General features: G+C 31.9%; 1 protein-coding gene across 2 annotated transcripts in view; it reads left to right on the top strand.

The window, feature by feature from the left end:
- LOC143186751 (protein Aster-B) overlaps window positions 1–22,241 on the top strand; it is a 43,721-nt gene that overhangs the window by 20,587 nt on the left and 893 nt on the right. The window contains exons 4-12 of one of the 2 annotated variants that reach the window (XM_076390493.1): window positions 4,219–4,499; window positions 17,873–18,025; window positions 18,146–18,290; window positions 20,153–20,311; window positions 20,910–21,031; window positions 21,129–21,321; window positions 21,387–21,617; window positions 21,744–21,897; window positions 22,117–22,237. In XM_076390493.1, coding sequence (XP_076246608.1) covers window positions 4,219–4,499; window positions 17,873–18,025; window positions 18,146–18,290; window positions 20,153–20,311; window positions 20,910–21,031; window positions 21,129–21,321; window positions 21,387–21,617; window positions 21,744–21,897; window positions 22,117–22,237 — 1,559 coding nt within the window. The remainder of the gene's footprint in view (window positions 1–4,218; window positions 4,500–17,872; window positions 18,026–18,145; window positions 18,291–20,152; window positions 20,312–20,909; window positions 21,032–21,128; window positions 21,322–21,386; window positions 21,618–21,743; window positions 21,898–22,116; window positions 22,238–22,241) is intronic. The other variant, XM_076390494.1, reaches the window with a different exon arrangement.

Below are 22,241 nucleotides of genomic sequence, written 5' to 3'. Positions count from 1 at the left end.
GAAGGCCCTTATCACGTGTTAAGACTCTCAGAAACACAATCCCTTTAATGAGACTCCTATTTTAAAACGATCCCTGCTCCCTAGTTTACTAGATCATCTTGAACAGCTAGCTACCGGCCTTTTTTTGGTCTACATTTCATGTGTGTAGGTTATGTTCTGTTCTTTTCCGTAAGTATTTTCGATCTTTAAAGCTTTAAACATAAATGTTAAACCGTACGAAATACAACAAATCGTATTAAGACTTTTTTCTTATATTGCTTCTTTTTAATATATCTGCAAAATTACAAAATCCTCCGACTATTAGTTCACCGTATAAACATGTTAACTTTAAAACATTATTACTGTAAAACAGAAGCAGGTCAGACACTATGTTATGGGACATATTATAGCACATTTGGGGCCTTCACCATCCCTTAAAATATTGAAACGTATATATATATATATTACATCCTGTAGAATAGAAACTAGAAATAGAAAAAAAAAAAAAGTTTTATGCATTTACAACAATGAACGATGGCTGCAGCTACATAATATCGTACAAATAGGAATGACGAATATTTTTCGTTTTGTTGCATTAACAAAGTAAATAAGCAATTTTGTAAACAAAATATATAAGACTTAATGATCGGGTCAATTGATATGTTTCCAAAGAAGAAATAACGTTGTGAAAAGAGATTATACCATCAGCTTCTCACTTCCAAAATTGAGTAACCTTTCTCTTGTCTGCTCATGATCCCACTTTAATTATTGATACGAATTATACTGGTCGTAAATACAGAATCCTTGCTACTAGAACGTCTACTTATAGAGAGGAAAAATTATAGACATGTATAGATACAGATGATTTACATAAAATTTCAAATTCATATACTGCCTAATATTCATCAACACAGTGCAGTAAACTACTAGATAAAATTTTCGTTTGTTTACAAGAATTCGGCGACTCATGTAGATCACATATGTAACAAAAAGTTATTGATCATTCACATTCACAGAAAGCCAATCCACGCATATAATATTGACAGACCAAAATACAAATGATCATTGTACACTTCTTTCTTTAAAATTTGGCAATATTGTTAACTTGTTTTAACGTTGCTCTACATTAATAACAACGTTTTGTAGATATAGTAGAGGTCACTGCGTTACATACTTTACCATCTAACATTGTACAGACAAATTTATAAGAAATGTTTATTCATTTTGCGTCTACAAAATTGCTCTTGTAGTATGATCTAGTAATGCTTGCAGTGTTAGTTCAACACTGCACTCTGTTATCGTAATCCCAGTTACATTTTTCCTGTAATACAGCTTTATACGATGAATACAATTCACAATTGTATTCCATGCTAACAATTCGTAGTCCTTGCTATTCGTCTTCTAACATTTTCCCTCAATTAACTAGGAAAGAGCAGTTTCACTCGATCGAGTCGTTTCTGCAATTGCTTCCACAGATTTTGTGTACTTTGAACAGTTGGAGTTTTTAATACGATATCTTTGACAAGGGTTGTCAGAGGAATTCTCTTTTTCCCATTTGGAAGAAGTAGGAAAAGGCAATATGATGGGTCGGTGGGGCTTCTTCCACTCTTTTCTCCCATTCCTCCTAAATGGGAAAAACGGAATTCCTTCAGCAACCTTGTATCTTTCACTACTGCCCACCTATAAAAAGAAGGCTATACAAAGAAATGCAGGTCTGATTGGCGTGTAGGTCCCTACTCCAGTTCAGAAGTCTTACACGTTGACTTATCGTCATACGTATTGTCCCTATTGACTTAAAGATGTGATAAAGATCAACAACGGATCCTTGTCGAGAGCGAGATCGATGAATAACCTCCTGAGCCCTGTACTGTTTCGCTACCGTTCTTCTCATGGACGGGTAGTACTTTTGTAGCATGAAATTTGCTTGAAATACGAAGATTCATTGGCCTAGCGTGAAATAACTATTCTAAACTTCACGAATAAGCAAACGAATATCATCACCTTACTTCCGTTTTTATCTTCTCTGTAAGATGAGCTATCCGAGCAATCCCAAGAGGGACGACCACTTCTCTTTGTTGGTGTCTCTGTAATTATTAGAAATTCAGGAAAGGAAAACGAAACATTCAGCCATTTGTTAAAATGTTGAAAGAATTTCGCTTTAGTTCGTTTAACTTGTTACCACTTTCTTCTGAACGAATTAATTAAATTTCGTAACACTTGTATCATATTGTCTGTTAATTTAATAGTACTGAAATCGGTAGATAACACTTTTTCAATTTTTTTAAATACCATTTCAACCTGGCTATTCAAATGACTTTTTATTCAAATAAACATTTTATGTATGTGACAAGTGGCAAGTGTCGTGCGTATGTATTGTAGCATGCGTATTTAATTACTTAAAAACACATATCTCCTATCAACGATATCTTATTATCAGAAAATTAAAAAATTTAATCGTTTGTGGCTCTATGTCGAAGTTGATTTGATTAAATTTAAAATAATCTGTTACACCTGTCAGGTTTGCCCAGGCATGGCACGAAACCTGCTGTTTAATGACGTTGCGAGGTAGAGAGGGAACTTTTCGAGTGGAGTGAAAATTTCCAGCAATCATTTTGGGTGGGACAATCTGCACTCCACTCTGAAACGTCCCTCTCTACCTCGTGACGTCATCGAACAGCAAGTTAGACACTGTCTCTGGGTCTATCTGGTCAGATCGCTGGTTCAGGTCGATTGTATGTGTATGATAAACCTATCCAGCTTTATGGTCTAAACAAGTAATATTCTGACAGGAATAAAAAGTGCATGTCTTACAATAGGAAACATGGAAGGAATATCTGAATTTTTGAATCTGTAGATGGGAGCTTTACATTGAAATAAACAAGAGACAAGCAGAATTTGTCTGTAACAAATTTTTATAAATAAGATTTTATATTTCTTATAGGAAAGATTGTTTCTATGTTGCCTAGGTGTTTTTTACTACATTTGGAAAATATATGTATCTATAATACTCTTTCTTGTTTTAACAGTTGTATATTTTAACAAATAATATCTGCAAACTACATATATTTCACCTTTGAAATTGTGGCTAAATAAACGCTTATCGATGATAATCAAATAACTTTTAATATTCCTCAAGAACTAGAGAAATTACATAAGGTTTAAATAGTTTGTTAGTAATAGTTCTCTCGCGAATTGTATCAAGTTTTTATGATATAATTTTAATATTATATTAAGTATCATAAGTTTATCTAAGGTATATTTATTTATTTACTGTCCTTAAATAAACATTAAATCACGTAGTTATTAACTAATAATAATATTACATTGTCTTAAAGTTTACTTAAAAGTAATTTAATCATCATCACACTAATTAGTATTAAGTAACTGATTATTTATGTTGTAACATTTTGCTTATGAAAAATATATTTTCAAATTAAAGACAAAACAATGTGTTTTCTATAAAACTGCATACAGTAATTTCTCGCATAAACTAACAAATTTGAATGCCATTTAGGATCACATAGGACATAAAAGATCGGAAAATTGGACATTTAATTGATTAAGTAATAACAGTATACGTTAATAATCGACAGCAAATAGCAAGAATTAGCACTAAGTATTAAGAAGTAAAGAATTTCCAAGTTGTACATATCTTATTGGAATCTCACAAAAAAATCTTTGTGTCTTCTAAATGAAACTAAAATAAAACTTAGGACAATTATGTATAATTGTATTTAGATGAAACCAAAATAATAATTATGCTTACAGTTAACGGAACTTCATATGAAACTGTTTTACAAAATTTGTAGTCCAGTTGATTAAAAATAATACGATTTATATGTTATTTAGTATCGTTTCAATCGGAAGAAAGACGGAAGTCGATGGGAGCACTTTGCAAAGGTGCGATGAAAAATATAGAATACCGTGTTTTACTTCTTAATAGCTACTGCACATACCTTATCTCGAATAATGTTAAAATGACATACATCACACAAATTCTGATTCGAGTTGAAATTATGGCATGGCCAACTTGCGAGAACTTATTGTAGTTTGCTTTCATTTAATTATAATTTACATGAATGTATTAGGAAAACATTGTAGATGAAAATTAAAAGTGAAAGAAATATTTTACATTTTAATAGTCGATAACTCATTTTATAAAATAAACAATATTTTTATTAATAGTTAATGATAACTGTTATATATATATGTATATATATGATAATGCATGATTTTTAGATTATTCATGTGCACTGCAGCGTGAAATATTAGTTCATGGAAGGCTCTATGTTTCTCAAAATTATGTATGCTTTTATGCAAATATATTCAGTTGGGAAACCTTAGTATCACTACGGTGGAAGGATGTTACATCTATTACCAAAGAGAAAACTGCCCGTGTTATTCCTAATGCAATTTCGATATGTACTGCCTCTGAAAAGTTTTTTCTAACATCTTTTGGAGCAAGAGATAAAACATACGTAATGTTATTTCGTGTCTGGCAAAATGCTCTCATTGGTGAGGTATGAAAATTTCATATAAATTACGAATTTTATAACATAGATTTAATTGTTTCTGTATATAGTCTATTTTACTGCATAAAAAATTTCTTAATGTTAAATAATTAGAATAATTTTTGCATGTTTAGTGAACATAAACTTTCTTTTCTGCTTTATGCTGCTATTTGAAGTTTATACTCTGTTCAGTAATCATACGCAAATGTTCCATCAGAGTAGGGAGATTGCCAATAGTCGTTAAAAAACGAGACAGATTCGAAGAGGCGTTTCTAGTAGTCAGCTGTCGAATTTTACGCACGTTAGAAAGAGACCACACGTGGAGGATAGACAAATGAGCGTACGAAATAGTTTAAAAAGTTCCCACCACAGTTTATCAAATCTGCCTCACTTTTCTAACGATCATTGGCAATCTCCCTACTCACCTCTGGTTCAATGCTCAAAATTATACAAGGTATCTCGGCTGAAGGAGGTCACTTAATTATTTGCTTTGTTTGTAATTACATGAAAAATGTTTATGGCACAATTCGGTGTCACATAAATGGTTTCAGAACAATGGCAGACTATTTTTTTTGTGTTTCTAGATCGTCAAATTATATTTTCTATTAGAGAAGAGTAGACTTTTTTTCTGTTGCATCTTGTAGTGGATAAAAAAATATGTTTGATTATGCCTGGGTCATGAACTTCGAATTAATATTAAACAGGAAAAATGATGAAATTATAAAACAATGTTAAGATGTTATGTGAACTTATTGTTTATAACATAAATATTCAAAATGATGTTCCCTAATAGCAATACACTTTCTGATTCGGTTACATTCAACACAAGAAATTGAAAATTTTATAGTCAATACCCGAATAGCTGCCCGTAAATACTGTTGGATATCATGTTGGTACTGTTACGAGCCGAGGGCCAGATAGTCTGACCGAGGGTCAGGGTTTTTGGAATTTTGTTATTGTTTCGTGGACGAACCAACGGGTAACTTTGTACTCGTTGGGAGCCACTTCACGGATGTGGACGAACCGAGTGCGCAACAGCTAACACTGGGAGCCACCTTAGGTTTAGATACGTTTTCGTGGACGAACCAACGCTCAACTTGGTGAGTATCGGGAGCCACTAGGATGAAATAAAGACTGTGGACGAACCAGCGGGTAACTTTGTACTCACCAGGAGTCGTGGGACGTGGACGAACCAGTGCGCAATGGCCAACACTGGGAGCCACTTGTAGGTTAGGAAAGGGAACCTTCGCAAAGATTGCGAAGCTGTTAGTATAGCCTCGTAACTTTCAAATTTATAATATATCTCGAGCGGAAAAGATATAATATTGTGGGATCGTCACGCGTTCGCTTCTTATTAGATTTTGGAAAAGGTTTTGATTGAACTAAGTCCAATTTAACAAACATTATAAAAATGTGTATTATTACGAGTTTAAGTTTGACTCAAAGAAATATAAGTGTTTATGAATTCAAGTATCGCGGAACTAAGTCCTCTTTCTTTAGAGTGACTTTACTTTACGTACTGTACTCTAAGATTCTGCTCGAAGGAGAACTAATGCTCGATCTTGCTTCCCAGCCTAAGCCGCGTACTAAACTCAAACTGGATTAGGAATGAACCGAATTGATAGGAATGACCCTAGACCGAATTTCTTGGCCCTTTCACACTCAAAAATCTATGGGAAAAATAGTGGGGACTTGACTGCATCGCAGAGTTTCCGAGAAAAGTTCGATGATATTAGTTTCAGAGAATTCTATTAATTGGGTGCAACGGAAATGCCTATCGGCCCTTGCATGGTGACTTTCAGGCAAAGTTAAAGGTCTCAAAAGGAGCTTTGAATCGAGCCCTTTCATAGTTGCTTTACGTAACCTGTCTGGACTCGTAACAGTTGCACAAACTGATACATTTGAAAATGATAATTTTCGTTTAAAAATTATCAAAATGAAAATGATACATCTTCTACCAATTGTTTTAGATCTCCTGATAAAAATGTTACAAATCTTAATGAACTAAGATCCAATTATTTTGTTATTTAAATTTTCGTGCCAAACATTCACCGTCCACAGTTTAATATTGTCCTACAGTTCCATTACATTTTTGGTGTTCAAGATAATGATGCAGGCATACTCAAATTTATTTCTTCATCCTCCACAAGATACAATAGAAGAAAGTACATGCATCTTCGACAAAAACATACCGATGACCTTGAAAAATCTAAAAACGCCCGACAAGAAAATTTGTCTTTCATGGTATTTCTTTTTTGAAATCATTCAACCTGTGTCTAAAACATTTTCCATGTCATAAAAAATAAAGAAAATATATAGGTAGTTTCCTTCAGTTGAAATATCCTGTATACGAGTAACGAGTAGGTTATGTTACTTCTATCTATCTATGAGATCGAATTGATTCTGTGTACAAATGACGGCAATGTACAAATTTATGGCGTCGGACACGTATCGAAAATGTGTCGTATCGGTGACGAATTTACGTATGTGGATTAAAATATCGATTAAAAGCCTTATCTTAGACAACAATAAGGAAAGAAAATTTTGCGATTGGTGCACAATAAAATTGTGTCGAAATCAAGTAAAACAGTTCTAAACGCTTTGTCTTTTTAGATACACTCTTTTCAGACTTAAGCACATAAAATGTTGGGGTTCGACTTCTAGAATGCGTGTTTTATACGAAACAAAAATATGAAAAACATACATTAGGAGATAAAGCTACACATTAAAACAAGCGAAAAAGTTTATACAATACTATCATTACTTCTAGAATTACAGACAATTAAAGAAAATGTTTGGAACTCTGGCCTTAGTACATGCTACTACAGGTATTAACACTGAGTTTTAAAACAAAATATCTTCTAGTGACGTCATAGTGTAGAAGAGTGGGGGTACCACAGGCAATGCAGTTAAATACCTTGCGGTACCCCCACTCCTTTTGTCCCTGCATATGGCAATACAGGATATTCTTTGAATAGTTCGTAACTTTTTTCGTAAATCGTGTACTAATAAAAAACTAATGAGTTGAACATTGTAGTGAAGACGCAGGGAGTTCTTGTCGAGTCCATCAATTTGCAAAGATATTGTATACATAACCATTTTGCCGCTTTTGGAACAATAGATACACAACTCGCAAATAAGATACTGACTGCCTGGTATTCTGTCTAGCCTTTCATTTATTTATTTCCATATTTTGTTAATTAATTAACAAACAGTGAAAGTGATACAATTTTATTCATACATTGAAAACAAAAAGTCAAATTGATCAACTTTATCGAAGTTAAAGCTTTAAATTATTTAATATTTTGCAGATTATTTGATATCGACACAAAAATTTGAAATGTTTACTTTGGCTTCTGCACGGCTGAGGTGTTTTATTGTATCGAAAATTTATCGTCAAAAATTGTGCGTTTACTATTCTAAAATTGGAAAACTAACATCTACTTTGTAAACTTGTGTCGGCAACAATAAAACATAAGAATGGAATTGTACCACTTTCAGTGTGTATCAGTTACTCTGTGTGTCAGTAACTTATTTTGTAATACAAGTCCTTTTACGTATTCTTCAAGTTACATGGATTAGAGAAAAAATATATACTATATTAACGAAATAAGTAGAAAAAATCATATTTATTCACTAAAACAAAAAATAATTAAATACATCAAAAGTCTAAAATTATACAAGAGTTTAACTGCATAATTAAAGTATAACATAATTTGAAATAGAATTCCGGTATGACAGTTTATGTCACAATCCAAATACGCGCCGCTGTCTAATCATATGTAGCTTTCTATTAGTCGCTAGGCAGATTAAATTAATGGCGTCTTTAGACGAACTGTATCGGACCCGTTTAATTCTAAAAGATTTGTTGTCACTGCCTATACAATCTGGAACAAAACGATAGCTCATCGAACATCTTTGTTTATAAAATTAGCAAGTGTTTTACGCAGCGCGTAACTAAAAAATTATGTATTTTCGAGTATACGTATATTTGAACTTTTTTCATTTATTTGTGTCTAAAACATATCTTCCAAAAGTGTCTCACGTTTTTTTTTATTTTTACGGGATTTAAGCCAGTGTTTCACGTAGTATTTCCAAACATGTTCATATGAATTTTTTTCACAGTCTATGTATGTAAAAGCTATATCCTCCAAAAATGTTCCACATATTTGGAAATACCCTGTATTTGAGGGCTTGCGAGTCCTATAAGCTCTCCCACTCCCGCTTTCATTGTCAAAGAAACCAACATCACGCTATGAAGGCCAACATGATATGTTAGTGTCCCTGCTTGTGAGAAAGTTCAAACACTACGAACTACGAGCGACGTATGTGTTGGTGGAGCAACAGAACTATTGAAAGGAGAAGCAGGCTCCTGAGGGGCTCAATGAGGGGCCCCTACGCTGGACAATTCTGCTTAGAAGCGTGCAAAAAATAAAATTTGAAAATGGCGAGTAAACAACTTGTAAACAAAAGTTGAAATTGGCGAGACAAAAAGATAGTCCATTTGAGATATTAGTGCGTCTTAAATTTCATATTAGTTGCTACTAAGCTATCTGTGAAAGCAGAAGTGTACAATGCATATCTAGGTACAATATTCGACTCGTGTTGAAGTGTACGGTTCTTTACTTTATTTTAAAAAGGGGTAGAGAAAAAGCTCTAGATAAAAGTAAAATTGTGTAAAATTCTATTACTACGTTCACTAAAGTATTCTACAGGGTGTTACAAGTATACAGGGTGTAACAAGTAACTTAAGTTGAGGTATAAAAGGTATAAAACTTCCGTTTTGCAGTAACAATGTTTTAAAGTTAACATGTCTATACGATAAATTGATAATCGGAGAATTCGTAATTTTGTAGATACATTCAAGAGGGTCAAGAGAAGAAAAAAGTTTTAATACATTTTGCTTTATCTCTTAATTAAAAATCCGAGATGTTCATAGGAAATCGATCTTAGATTTTTAAAGATTTTTAACAGTTAAACAGTAAGAGATACAACAATATGTATTAAAACATTTTTACTGTATTTTGTCTTTCAATGTATAGTACTGTCTCGCAATAAGTCCGAGTTTTAGATCTTGGAACAAGCTTGCGATTATCTCCACTACTCAGCGGCGGTAGTCCTCTCGTTTCAGCGACAAGCTGTAAATTTTTCTGGACGCTGTCGACGTATTGTATGCCAGAAAAAAGACAGAATTAGGATAGTTCTTCTCACTTTAACCTTTAAGTACCTATGCATGTACACAGGCCGCGCAGAGAAATATATTTACAAACCACACTCCAATTTATCGCTGTCATGCACTTTTTATTCATTCTAAAACATTAATTGTAGTTATAAACAATAATTATTTTAACATTAAGGATAATATACATGTACATATTATATGTACGATGTTTATTTAGTTGCCTACTTGGTATATTTTAAGGGGTGATTTTAAGGGTGATTTTAAGGAGTAATAGGATATCCAAATTGAAGCATAAAATGTCCTCTAACATAGTGACCAGTTTGCCTTGGTTTGCAATAGTAATACCTTAAAATTAACATAGCAACATACTAAATCAGCAATCAGAGAATTCTACAATTTTACAGTGCATTGAAGGGCAAAGAAGAGTAAAATGTTTTTATACAATTTGTTGAATCTCTTACGGTTTAACGTTTCTAAAGCTTTAAACATCAAAAATGTTTCTTGGAAATGGATCACGAATATAAAAAGTAAGAATATATCTGTTGAAATTTTTTATTTCGACTTCCTAGTAACAAGAACAATGTACCGTCTCTAAGATGTAAACTGATCCAAAGAGCGTGAAGTAAGATCTACATATCATTAGAAAGATCTCGCCAAGATGAATCAATTTCTAACATAACTCGAAAATCGGAAAGCGAGATTTCGAAATCGTAGCGCTGAAAATGACCTCAAAGTTTGCAATCTTGTGATTTTGAATAAGAGAAACCAGTAGTAAAATACCATCTAATCTGAGGGCCTGAGGGTCCAAGGCTCGATGCCCGAGAAAAATCCGAAGATGTAAGTGGTGCTGTACTCTAACTATACTGCGTTCACTGAGAGAACGCAGTCGTTTCACGCAGATGGCTTCCATTGCCCCGACTGACTTTTCCACTGAGATTGGTGAAGGATTCAAGAGCCTAAAAGGACACGCCTTGCTTCTTTCTACTCTGTATACCTAGTGTCCAAATGAAACAAATGTTTCTATCTATTAAGAAACAATATTTATTGAAATATCAATGTATAAGAATCCACAGCTTATTTGATTATTAAGAAACAGCAACGGTAGAACTGTTTCCTGGATTTCCTACAAAATGTTCGATGCGACCAGGTAGTTTATGACACGGGAAATCTAGGGTCGTTTATGGTATTGCAACGCAGTAAGAATTCTGACTAGTACCAGTACGTTTTCGGTCGACAGAGACGATATTCAAGAAGATTTTTATTTGCTAACAGAGCCGCATTAATACTTTCGGAGAAAACTAAAATCTAAAAGAATATCGTTTGCTTGCTCAAAATTTCTTTCACACCGTTTATGCGCTAACACTTGAAGAAGTGACTTTCTTTAGAAATGGTAGAACCTCCAAGGGCCCAACAAGGGGTTCATGGGTAGGGATGTGCTCGGGAGTGACAGAGCCAATAACTAATGAGCGTAGGCGTGAACTGCGCAAAGGGTACGAAAACTCGTCAACCGACAACTGCGTTCTCCTAGTGAACGAAGTATAGCAGATATGAATCGCTAAATGTGTTTTCTGAGACATGTGACGATGATCAATAATTAAGAGACACAATGTGTAGGTTGAATACGGCCCAACCTGCTACAGTATCCTAATTCCGTCTTTTTCCTGTAGCTCATGTACTCTGACAGTGCCAAACGAAATTTATTATGGCTCGTCTCTGTCCATTGCTGTACCTTGCCGAGGATGAAAGGCAGAGAAAATAGTATACGATTCCCGCAATAAGGTTGCGGACAGTTCCAGTGTGCAGCCTTCTTGTGGGACGGTACTGTATCTGCAAAATTAAAGAATTCTCTGATTGTTAGCTTAGAATATAGGTATGTTAAGTCTAAGGCATTATTATTGCAAAATGGAGGCATGTCCGATGTTATTTCATGGGACATTTTGTGTTTCATTTGAGCTTTCCTATATGCTTTAAAATATTACCACATACATTGTTTACACCCTGTACATTTAAAAATAAACGAAACGTTGTGTGGGCTATCATTTTATTCTGGACTGTACACTCGCGTTATTATTTGATTTGTTGTTATGGATATAGTTGTTATATGCGCCGTCATTATTATTACCGTCATCTTCACTAATACCATTTTCGGGCAGTCTCTCTTCGTCACTTATTGTTTTTTGCCTCTCCTTCCAATATGACGATCTCCAACTGTTTACCATTTTTCGATACTTTCCTCTTTGCAATGTTCGTTTCTTACTCGAACGTTGCTTCACGCTTCATGCGTTTTCAGCGCTTCACGACGTTGCTTCTTCCCGCCTTCGTTACTTCTCTTTAATTGATCTTCAAATTTGTTTTCTTTTTTCCATAACGAAATATTTATGGTTGAAACAAAGTAACTTTCGCTTTCTATTTGGAATTCTTATGTTCTTCAGTTTGAGTACATTGACTGTCTGATTCACTTTGTGTGTTTATTGTCTATTCTCAATATTAACAAGTCTTGCGGCAGAATCTTGATTTTTTTTATTTAATTTCAATAAATACCATGAGATGAACATGTGCTGTTAACCGGGAGACTCGAGGGCAACAAATATCGCCGCAACAGAATGATTTGAGGCTTCTTTTTCTTCGGTTCTTCTCCTTGTTCGGTCATGTAGCCATAGTCCTTATTAGTTGACTTTTAGAAATGAAATTTCGCAGTATTTGTTGATTACAAGTTTACTCGAGTTTACTCCAACACTTTTACAGATTTACAAACTTTTATAATAACAATATTTTACAATAAATTAAATTCTTAAGGCAAAATACAGTCAGGTACAGACAGCAGAATGAATGAAGTTAAAAATCGAATTTGTTTTTTGCAATTAGTAAATAAAAACAAGAAACTAAGACGCAGTTAAGTTATTGTAGTAATATTCTGGATGTAAAGGTGTTATACACTTCCTACTTCCTCTATGACAGGATGAAAGTGAACTGGTGCTTTGAATTTTTGCATGCTTCTATTACAGACTTTGTCGGTGTCGACACAAATGCATGTGTTGATCATAGGTTATGATCGATAAAAAAAGATTAGAAATTAACTACTTAAATCACGTATCCAATAAAGCTTTTTACGAATATCTCAGAAGTTAAAACCGAGCGGCGGTAACACGTATAGAGAAAAGTTGTTCAGAATGATGACCTTTACAACGTATTTGAAGAATATCAAAATTAATGAGATTACTCCTTTTGTAAATAACCAAAACAGATACAGATAACGAAATAGTATCAGATCCGTTCTTGAGTCGTGACATTATATCGGGGAAATACTGTATATCATTTATTATTAGATGCCAGAAAAAAGAAACTCTTTTAATTGACTCCTGAACCATGCGGACACCGCATGCTGAATATCATCAGGCATTAATTTGTGGCTCCGTAAGCAACTTTTTCGTTGATCCAAAAAGATAAAAGCCAGACTGTGCTAATAAAAGCTTTCTTCAAACGGTTTTTTATTTAAAAGAAAAGTATAGGGAGATATAATAATGAAATTTGACGGGTTACTAGCACATTAAAAACTAAAAGAACGTCTATTTCTTCGCAATTGTCATAATCTACGTTATCGTTTTTACATATAATTCGTAAATGATTAGTAAAAATTCGTTCGAAATGTCAATAATTAGTGCAACTAATAAAAAATGTGTACATATTTATTAACAGTATTATATCTGGCAAAAACTCCATTAATAGTAGGTATAGTCGCTTAGCCATTAGTGTCTCAAGACTTGGGCCACATATGTTCAGACGCAATGCAGCGTCAGATTCAATCAAGTTTTATATTGCCAATATCAAAATCTTCGTGTTTTTGAAAACATGTCCATAAAGAAATTAAATTACTATATTCTTATTTTTTTCAAATTTCTAAATGTGTTCCCGCTATTAAAAAATCATATTTATTTAGAACAATTGCAAAAAAAGTACTTAAAAAAACTTCTTTTATTAAAAAATTATTTTTCTTCGGTATTCCTATATTTTTAATATAAGTACTCGAAAGATCATTCTCATGAGTTTACTAATTCAAGAGTTATAATTTTTTGAAAAAAGTTAGTACTATACTTCGAACAGCTGTAAAATAAACAATTATTAAAATTTTTAAAAATCCTTTGAAATACCCTGAAGTATCGTTAAAACCCCAATATATCTAAATTTCAACGAAATCCGAGATAGTACTACAAAAAGTGTCCGATTTCCCATGGAATGGTCCATTACAAATTCTAACAGTAAGCGTGTCTCACTAGAGCACCTAGCGGATTATACCAGAAGTTCCTTTTTAACATCACAAGAATAGGGACATAATCAGTTCATTTCTTTGGTTTATACCGTGATTTTTAGTAACACTATCTTTATTTTTACGTGGAACGTATTTCAAAATTTTTATAAAATGTTTCATTGTTTTGTAAATCCATATTGATTTCGTAAAATTAAAAAATTGAATCATAAAATACACAACTTTAAACGTTTCGTAACTAATACAGGCTTCACCTGAAAAGCATGATATTGTGTATTGCATTTTATAATTGTATATTATCCTATAGTTCAGTGTTTGAATTTGCAGAAAAAATATGTATTTACACGTGATCGGCACACGTTAATGCTTGTCCGAATAATTGGCTAATATATGATAATATATGTATTAGCCCAGTGATCCATATTTTTGAAAGACATGTTCTTCGAAATATATTTTTAGAATCAATTATCTACCAAATTTTGAAAAGGGATTTCGGAGGAAGAAATTCCAGATACTATTAATATTAATTAAGATTTGTAATATTTGTGATAATACAAAGAATTCCCGCTAATCGAAAACAGTAACAGACGTGTCCAATGAGAAATCCTCTAATAATTCCCAGGAGACTTTTTATAGGACATAAATAATTCTTTATTTGGAAATTTTAGAACTAAGATACCTAAGGTAAAGCAAATCCATGACAATACAGTGGTCACCCCCAAATCGCGTGTTTCGAAGTTTCCTAGACCGCATGTCTTTATCCCCACTACTTCCTGAGATTGGTCGAGCTCACATATTTAGCTTGTCAAAGGCAGGCCTGTTGCTTAACTTTTGTTTGTTTAGGAGAAGTAATGGCAGCTAAGAGCAGTAAACATAAGGTACCTATCCTCAAACATAAAATGAAGTTTTGTTATTTTACTGTTTTACGTTTCTAAAAAGGTAATTAAACAAAATACTGTAATGAGATGTTTCCAATGAAAATACCTAACACGACCGTAATTGATTTATTTTTTATTTTATCATATAACAGCTTATTCAAATCAATTAACTTTGTCTTTGTAAACAATGTGCTACAATCTTCTTTTAATTCTTTTAATTTTACTTCTTTTAATTGTTAATAAATGACAATAAATAAATTAATGAAGACTAAGAATGAATACATGATTCATATATATAAATGAATATCTGAAGTATATACGTAGTAAGTTTAAATGTAATTGTTATAGGTTTGAAATAATAGTAAATGGCAAACCCTTTTATTTCAACAATGCATCGACAGTATAACATATTATAGAATAAAAAGTAATTGACTATTGTCATACTTGATATTATCTTTATCGGAAAAATATTAGTGTGTTCAGTTTTAGAAACGTAGGAAAAGACAGAAAAATTTGTACGTATATTTCTAAAAAACTTACTTTATGATGTATTTGGTTGCCAGGCGCTCATCCTAAGTAAACAAATCAAATGACAAGCTCGGACGATCGTAATGTAAGGTTTCGTGTTCGAGATAAGGAACAAAGAAATCGCAACTACAAACGTGTACATGTCCTCCGAATCACGCACTCTACGAACACGTACTGCGCTTCAATCTACGTTAATTTGCTGTGAAAATATATTTATTTATTTTAACCCACTATCTGTATAAATATATTAATATATAAAAATATGTATTTCGTGTAAAAATATGTACGTGCACGTACTGTATATTTGCAATCAATTAGCACGTTTCTGAAGTCGAACACCCAAATTTTAAATATTTATATTGTGAAAGAGAAGTTAAACATTACGTTAGAATAGTATAAAGTACCCAAATTCTTTTCTTCAAGAAAAATGCCTAGAAAGTCACGTTCTACAAATGTAAGTTTCTTATTTACTTTATATTTTGAACTTCAATTAAACTTTCAGCATTATTATTCTTCCATTTCTTACTTGTCTTTATTTTACAACTACATTTACTCTTTTTACCTTTCGTGACCATTTTTTTCATCATTACCATCGTTTTTTAACCTGTAACCTATAGTTTTTCCTATTTTCCCTATTCTTTTCGATGCGCACGACGAAAAGTTACGCTCTCGGAAAATTGCAACGAAATCAAAATTTTGATAGAAGGAAATTGAAAGAACTTTTTCGGTAAATAATGTAATTATAATAAAGTACAAGTCTATAATACAGGTTGAAGATTCAAAATCTTGGAAGGCAATATCTCTAAAATAGAAATATGTGTCTTATATCGTTTTACCTTATAACCATAGATATACCTACGTTTAGATAATCGCGTATCAAAAATTTTCATTTCTGTACTCAACAGTAAAACGATTACGAAATATGCCAAAACTTTTTATTTAAATTTTATTTGATTATTTTTACTATTATTATGAGTAAGTGAAAATTTAAACATCACGAAACAATCAATATTCTATGATTCAGTCCTGTGGGTATTCTTTGCCGCAAAAAAGTAATATTGGTCAATCTACACCAAATCGATCACTTTTTGATCGCAATGTCGAATTTTTTTCAAAACAATATACATATGTATAGTCCATGTTATAAAGGCGGATTTTAAGTCATCATTTTTTTATTTCGAATTTATTTAAAACATACACAGCTTTAAATTTTATAATCTTTATTGACTTTCATGTAATAGACATGTTTAGAAATTTGTATTTTGGAAATTATTTGTCTTATCTAGTTGATTCTGCCTTCATTTTAATCGTGTATATTTGCCTATTCTACTATCATTCTCAGTTGATTAAAAAATTTTAGTTTTGTAAAATCAAAAAATATACAAAACATATTCTCATTTTGCACATTCCTCGAAGTAGAAAATGGACTGTTCTTCAAGATTTAAATAATATAATCATGTTCCTTAAAGTTCTACGACAAAATGTGCTCCGTTTCAAAGTGGAGTCCTTAAAATTAACATTGCAGTAATTTATTAATAGCAACGTGTCTTGAAAAAGTTTCTTGAAAAAGTCAAACGAAATTAGTCAGGATAATATGCTCTATTTTTAATATTTTAATATTTTCGCTTTACACAGAGATACTACATTACGTATACTTCTAAGCAACTACTTAAAATAAGTATTTTTAAATTTCTGTCTTTTTTTTTTCACATGAGTTACTTTACATCCCACTTTGAATAAAATTTTTGACATCGATACCAGTGATCCAGTTGTAGAATGATCATATACAGGGTGGAATGAAAAGAGGGTTTATAACCTTAGGGTTGGGTAGGATAATACTCACCAAATGGAGCAGAAAGGTCCTAATAAACATCGATCGAAAAATTAATGTTTTCAAAGTTATAAATAATTTTTTGTTCCCATTTAAATGAGTCATTTGCCTGCTTTAAGAGCTATCGTACTATATATGTATCATTGCACAGAATTATATTATTTAAAACTCTTTTTAATCAGAAAAAGAAGAAATGATAAAGTAATTTTAAACAGAAACAAAAAAGTGTATGTAACTTTATAAACATTAATTTTTTCACCTCGTGTTTATTAGGACTTTCCTGCTCTATTTGACGAGTACTTTCTACCCTAAAAATTATGAACCTTTTTTCATTCCATCCTGTATATTTTGCACTCACATAATTGTTAATTTCCCAGTCCTAATAAAAAGAGCAGCTACGTTTACATTTTTTTTCAAAACAGAAACCTCAAACTTTTTTGAACCAAAAATTCCTGAGCAGTTTATAATTAAATACATTGCATACTAGGTGTATAAAAAAAAATGAGACATGTTTGCAGGGCAAGTTTTAGACACGAAAACAATGGAAAACAAAATACATGCCTGGAAACGTTTAATTTTGTAATTATACACTATACTTTATATATAAATATTAGTGCATATTATAATATATATTTAACTATTTATGTTATCCATATGATAGTATACACAAAGTATAATGATAAATATAAAACATTCTAGCCTATGAATGCGGCTGAAATGTGGCAACTTGTTCATTCTTGTTATGGAGATGAATTGGGTTTAACATCAGATGATGAAGATTATGTTCCACCTTTACCTCCTGCCGATGACGAAAAGCTATCAACAAGGTTATCTGTAGAATCATTCTCTGAGGTAAATTGGAAAACTATTAGAATCGATATACATACAACTTTGATAAGAAAATATATAACTTTTCTTACGTTAATATTGTTATTAGTTTTATTTACATGCATCATTTCATTTTAAATGAAGGTAGAAAGTAGTAATGTGGAAAATTCAACGGCTGGAACAATTCTTCAATCGAAAGCAGAAATTCCACACCGGCCTCGACCAGACCCTATTCTCGATGCTACAGATTTAAGTGATACAACAGAAAGTGAGGCTGAAAAACATGGATGTACGTATTATATTATCTTATGTTGTTAAAGTAATGCTTATTTATTATTTTTCAAACCACTGTGTAGTCGACAGAATTTGACGTACGTGTAGTATATGGGTGCAGGGTGTTTGATTATAAGCAGGGGAAAGTTTAAGGGAAAAAAATTTGGCGCTGCATTCAAAGTATCAGTAAAATCATTCAGTTTTCAAAATTTGGAAAAATACTTGGAGAAAAGTTTACGAATTACTAAAGACTACAACATATTCAAAATTAAGCGAAATTCGAAATATTATTCCAAAAATGATCCAACAGCTACGTGACTTTGTGTTTCTCAGGAAACAACTCCTCTAGTTACTGGCTAAATCGGTTTAGCTTATAATTAGGGGAAACTAAGGGAATATTGATTACTTAAAGAAAGACGTGAAAACACACCTGTCACATTTATTACATTTTTTTTTATATATATATATATATAGCAGTATTAAAAAGAACGAAAAGTGAACGTCGTCAAAAAAGAATTGTTAGATAATCTAAAACACTTTTGGTTATGCTGATTAAGAAGTTCCAATTACATGACCGACATTTCCTCATTTCTTTTAACTGGTATTACTCGACAAGCACATTATACACATAATTTAAATCTAACAACTGTTTCATTAAAATGTCAAAATTTGACTTTGAGTTTTAATCATACTTTTCGAAACTGTATGTGTATGCTTACTAATTCAATGCGATGTACGCTTAAATATTAAGCCGCGTAAACGCTATCTAAGAACTTGAATATTATGATAAATTACATGTGTGTTTAACAATAAGTACGATTTTAGTAAGCAGGACAGCGGTGTGATGATTGAAAGCTAACACAATGATTATGTGTATTGTGAATGTCTTGTAAAGTATTGCGTTTTTAATTATCTTATTTTATATCTTTTACACGCATTATTAAACGAGGAATCAATTTATACTAGAAATTAGTATTTCTAGAGTCCTATTAAAAAAAGTGTAATTCCACTTTAAAAGTGAATTTGTGTGGCGCTTATGTATAACATCGTACAGTGCGACGGTTTTCCTCTACTTTAATTTTAGTTTGAACAAAACTGTAATCTAGCTCAATTACTGGCATCACCCTGTATATCTTTCTTAGATTTTTACTCGAATCGGAATCTTTGTATCACCATTCCCTGAAGCATCACTGTAATAATAATTAAAATTAAGAGGGGAGACCACTGTGACAGCTAAAAATAAATTATTTTTAAAAAGTTATTAGGTCAAATTAAGAGTTTTTTGGAAAAATCTTTGATTCTTTCACAAAGTACATTTCCTGAACTAATTCTACTGAAAATTTCATTAATAAAATATTAATTATTGTAGTCACAGTAGGAACCACAGTAAGAGATCTCTAAAAATTTATTGAAAACGCGCGGATATGTAATTTTTCACAAGTCGTCAAAACAAGACAGAAAGATAATTTCGAGAAAAATGCGTTTAACACGTTGATTGCCATATATGGAAGACAATTTTTACATAATTGTGAATAACAATAAGTTACACAGTTATGAATAATAGTAACATACAGAATTTTAGCGACAGTTAGTAACAGAGAAAGAAGTCTAAAATAATTATGAAAATGAAACATAAAACAATGTTTTTTAAAGGTGGAATGACTGCCAAAGTGGTAGAATTTTTAATGAATTTAAAGTAGCAGTCAACGTGCTAAAGTTTAAAACGACCACTTGCGAGCATTACGATACATTTAATAAAACTTATTAGATTTATTTTTAATTATTAGATTTTACTTTTCAATCCATCACAGAGGTTTCCCCTCTCAAAGTATTGTTTTATGTATTACTATTTAACATACCTAACTATTCTGATTTCAGTAAAATCAAGTATCCGGGGAAATATAATATGTACTGCACCACACGAAGGCCGACAAATAAGCAAGGCTTCATTTCCTGTCCATGTTGATCAATTATTCACCTTATTATTTACAAATTCAAAGTTCTTCTTAGATTTTCAGACTGCGCACAAAACTACTGGTAAAATGCACAAAGAACTAATAATTACGAACAATTTCTATAAAATACTTTTGTTTATTATATGCTAGTCTCATAAAAAATTAATTAATCGGTGGCATTCGTACGAAAATCAACTACCAATCATTTTTTAATTAAAACTTTATAAGTTTTCTGTTTTATGCTATGTTTAACGTTAAATTTCATTTAATTCCATTTAATTCTATAAAATTTATTCGCTTATTCAATATAAATATTCCGTCTCATTGTGTATATAGTTTATATACACAAGATTCGAGCCCAGAAACTTGATTTTTCTCTAAATTATTATGCTGTGTGTCCTGGAGATGTAGACGGCACGACACAGAGAACTATCAGTCTGCGCATTGTCTCATTTGTTGTTTGAAGTTTGAAGCAATACATTAAATAACATTTTACAGGTCATATGTAAAAAATCCAAAGCTGTTTACAAATTTTGTTAATAATAATACATATTAGTTGTTAATGTACTTACAGTTATTATTATGATTGTATAGTTGTTTTCCCACGAATATCTCCTACTTCAAATTCTCCCACCCCGTTCTTTTTCAAATATTATAACTGTTGTTTTCATGTAATTTAGATTTAGTACAATCAGCATGGATGCAAAATGAACAAACAGGCCAGAAAATTAGGAATCTTTCGTTTACAATAGCACTATCCCAAGCTATTGGACCAAGAACATCCCATATTACAGAGACTCAGGTTATTATTAATAATTACATATACAATTTCACTCTCTCATAAATGTAGTAATAGAAACTTTTAAGTTTTCCAATGTTATTCTGGGATTAATTTTCAGATAATGTTACCATGTAGCAAACCAGGTCATTTATATAGTATTGATGTAGAGAGTGTAAATGCTGGAATTCCATATGCAGATTCGTTTAGTGTATTAATTCACTATTGTTTATCCAGTATTTCTGAAAATGAATCGAATATTACTATTTATGCTCAAATCAAGTACAAAAAAAATGTTTGGGGTCTTGTAAAAGGTAAATACTTAGAATACACATATACTCTATTCATAATAATTAATTATTTTGAACGCCTGCAATAGGTGTTATTGAAAAAAATTGTTGGTCGGGAATAGAGGAATATTTTACAAATTTAATAAAAGCATTAACTATTGAGTGTGAGGAGATTTCCAGTAGTGGAGGTCTAAAAAGAAAAGCAAGAAGAAGACGTCGCGTTACAGGAGTCGGTGTCTCTTTACAAACTCATTCCTCTGATCATACATCTTCCAATTTACAGAACGCTTTAAATTTACCACACATTAATGATACTACTGGTAAAACAATACAGTATTCTGTTTTAGTATTTTAATCTATTTTAAACATATTATAAACCTATGAATTATTAGTTATTGGAACTTGGATTTTAAAATTATAATAATATATGTTTTTTAAATGTATAGTTGCTGGTGTTCGGGCGGATTCTAGTATGGTAGTTAGTTCGATACTTTTGATTGCTGTATTATGTTTGATGGTAATTAATGGCCTCTTATATTATAAACTGTGGAGTTTAGAAGAAGCTGCAGCGTATACGATAATGGATTTACACGTATTAAAGTAAGATTAAATTGATGCGACATTTAATGTAATATGTAATCACAGACTTGCTTGATTCTGGTCACACAATTACAAATTCATTGTAGTAAAAATCTGTGGTTGGTTCTATATGCCTCTTTCCCGTTTGCGATTGAAAATCGTTATGTATTCGTAATTGTGAAGCCAGAATTAAATCAGCTAAATATCCTAATTAACTATTTGAAACTATTTCATATTTAGAAATACACCGAAAACTGAGGAAGATTGGATACATTTGTTACAACAGCAAGAAAGTTTACATAATGTTGAAATGAGAAAATGGCAAAGGGTATTACATACTGCTGCACAATTACTTAGACAGGTAA

The sequence above is a fragment of the Calliopsis andreniformis genome, unplaced genomic scaffold (assembly GCF_051401765.1).
Source record: "Calliopsis andreniformis isolate RMS-2024a unplaced genomic scaffold, iyCalAndr_principal scaffold0022, whole genome shotgun sequence".
Classification (NCBI taxonomy): domain Eukaryota; kingdom Metazoa; phylum Arthropoda; class Insecta; order Hymenoptera; family Andrenidae; genus Calliopsis; species Calliopsis andreniformis.
The sequence above is the reverse complement of the archived record's forward strand: the minus strand, read 5'-3'. Positions and strand labels throughout refer to the sequence as shown.